Raw genomic sequence first — 2,698 nt, forward strand, 5'->3', positions numbered from 1 at the left:
ACGTGATGGGGGTGGGCTGCACTTCTGCTCAACCCTGGAGGAACCAGGGACAGAGGGAGATGCTGAGCGGAGGATAAAGCTGGGGCGATCACGAGCTTCAGCAGAACTACAGTGGGCACCAGAAGCCACATCTGGTGTAACCAGAGCCTCGGCACCGCGGTGCCTGAGCACCCAGCAGCACAGGACCAGGAGTGTCCTCAAGATGTCAAAGCCCAAAGTGCAGCCTTAAAGCTCACCGAGAAAACCCCCAAAGCCCAGCTCCCCGAAGGGAAGCCAGAGCCTGGCTGCTAAAGCTAAGCTGACCTGGGGCATGGGGTGGAGGAGGCGGAGGCAGAGGGAAAGACTGCAGGGAGGAGCCCATTGGACCCACTAGCACAGATGTAGGCAGAGTCCCACTGATATCATCTAGGAGAGAACAGAGGCAAGAGAGGTTCAGAAAACAGGAGAGCGAGCGAGCTCAGCGCCTGAGAGCACGGCCCCGGCAAACCGGCCCGCGGCGCTGCCTGGAGAAGATGGAGCTTCCCACCAGCAGCTCCTCTTGCTTCTGAGCGCCAGCTCAGAGCCGTGCACGCACACTCACGCACATCACACACACTCCCAGAGCGAAGGAGCCCCTCTGTCAGCCCAGCCAGCTCCTCACATGCAGCTTGAGGAACCAGACAGGCATTTACAGGAGATTTACAGGATGAGAGGTTTAAGGTGCTGCTCGCTCTGGCTGAATCTACCCATCCCAAGCTGCTCCTGCTCCGAGGAACCTCTCCAGAGAAGGAGGAGAGCAGCTAAGCCAGGCTGCTGGTGCAGCAGCCTCCCACGGAGACTCCACTTCCACAGAGAGCACAGAAAGGAACTGGCCTCGCCAGGCGGTGGTTAGAAAGGGGGGAAAGTTTCCAAAAGCAGCAGCCACAAAACCAGCACGTTATTCCCCACCTCCCATCGCTCCACTACCCCCCTCCCCTCCTGGCTGATCTAAGGGAATTGCTGAAGCTTTCAATGAACAGCAGAAAACCCTCTGCCAGGGAAGGGCGAGCGGGCACACTATGGGCTCAGACAAGCAGGCAGCGAGCCCACTGCTGGGGACCCTCGAGCTGGTCTCCTCTGCCATCCCTGCAAGGGCAGACGGGCAGCTCCAACGCTCCCGTAGGGACACAGGGCAAAGGCCGCTCTGCGGGATGGTACCTAGCAGGCTGAGGCTTCTTCGTGGTGGAGGTGGCGGAGTCGGAGGGTGAGGGGAGGTCAGTCCTCGCTGAGAGATGTCCACGTCCACCAGTGACACTGTTTCACCTGGGGGTTGGAGGAGCAAGACCGTTAGCATCGAGCTTTCTCTGAGCAAGCAGAGGCTGAGCGCGGGGAGGCCGGGGAGCAGGGAAGGGACAGGAACCTCTGCGGAGTTTGGAAGACGATCTCACTAGCTGTTTTCAAATCGAGTTTCCCTGCTGCGCTGCTTTGGAGCCATTGATGAGCTCTGCTACTGCAGTCCGAAGGTCAGGCAGGGGGAATAACACCGGTCACGCACCTGAACCCCGGCTGAGCTCAGCACCTGGAGACACCATGAGGAAGGTGCTGCGAGACCTTCCCAGCACCAGGCTCATGTGCGGAGCAGAGCTCACCCCTGGTGCACAGCGCTGGCACGCTGTAGTGCTGGGGAAACCGTTTCACAGGTCTGTGTGGCACCCGCTGGCACGGGACCGGAGAGCACTCCTGTCAGTGCCAGGCTGGGCTGCCCACCAGTGCTTCAGGTGACCAGAAATCCCTTTTACCCCAAGGGCCACGAGGGCACCAGCCCTTAAAATTAGTAACAGGGAGCTGGAGAGATTTTACACTAAACTGGAATTCACTGAAGCCTAAAGGCGTCAGATACAGCGTGGGGAAATAACAAACTAAAATGTCCAACTTCGAACCAGAAATGCTCAAAATTAGTCTAAAATCACAGGAGAAAAATGAAACCCTCAAATCAAGGTCAAAGCACGAGCCTCAGCACTGGGCTGATGCAGAGTCAAAAGGGAAACACCCAAATCCCAAATCGAGACCCAAAGTGGTGCTACCACCTCCACGCCTCGGTTATTTTCCCCAGGAACCCCTCCGAGCAGGCTCCGACACCGAAACCACACCAGCCCGCGCTCCTGAGCCACGGGCTCAAGGACGAGGCAATCGGCTGCCTTAGATCTCAAATCCTGTGGGCAGGGAACTCCTCTTCTGCTCCAGATACCGCACGCAGCGTCACCCGCCCCTCGCTAAGAGCCTGCCGGCGTATTTACGCGGGATAATATTGACTCAGCTTCCTTCTGCTTTTCCAAGTCCTGTCTATTAATAAGCGACGTTAAGAGGAGGATTTAGGGCTGGTTATTATCCGAGGTACCTCCTCCCTGGGGGACTTATGGGTGTGAGCCTGCACACAGCCACCCTTTCATTTCCACACCCTCAAAACACGGTGCCTGGGCTGCAGTCGGCTTGTGCAAACAAAACCAAAGACAACCAGACTACGAGGGCTTGCAGCAACTCTGCTTTTGAACCCTTGTCCCACTTCGGTGGTCCAGCCTCAGAAAACCCCCCAATCAGTTGTTAAAGACACCGAGACCTCCGCGGTGTATGACCGGAGAAGCCACCACAAACCAAAGCCATTGGAACCCACGTGTTCCCTTTGGAGATACTTCCACAATCATCTGCAGAGGAAAAACTCCTCCGAGGGCATCGCCGCTCT

At 57.4% G+C, this 2,698-nt stretch overlaps 1 protein-coding gene across 1 annotated transcript in view; it reads right to left on the reverse strand.

Annotated features, from left to right (window-relative positions):
- The window catches only part of SOCS7 (suppressor of cytokine signaling 7), a 14,323-nt gene that overhangs the window by 8,021 nt on the left and 3,604 nt on the right, over positions 1-2,698 (reverse strand). Inside the window, 2 exon segments of the mRNA XM_010134337.1 lie at positions 304-405; positions 1,177-1,281. Coding sequence (XP_010132639.1) covers positions 304-405; positions 1,177-1,281 — 207 coding nt within the window.

Source organism: Buceros rhinoceros, unplaced genomic scaffold (assembly GCF_000710305.1).
Source record: "Buceros rhinoceros silvestris isolate BGI_N320 unplaced genomic scaffold, ASM71030v1 scaffold29044, whole genome shotgun sequence".
NCBI classification, from domain to species: domain Eukaryota; kingdom Metazoa; phylum Chordata; class Aves; order Bucerotiformes; family Bucerotidae; genus Buceros; species Buceros rhinoceros.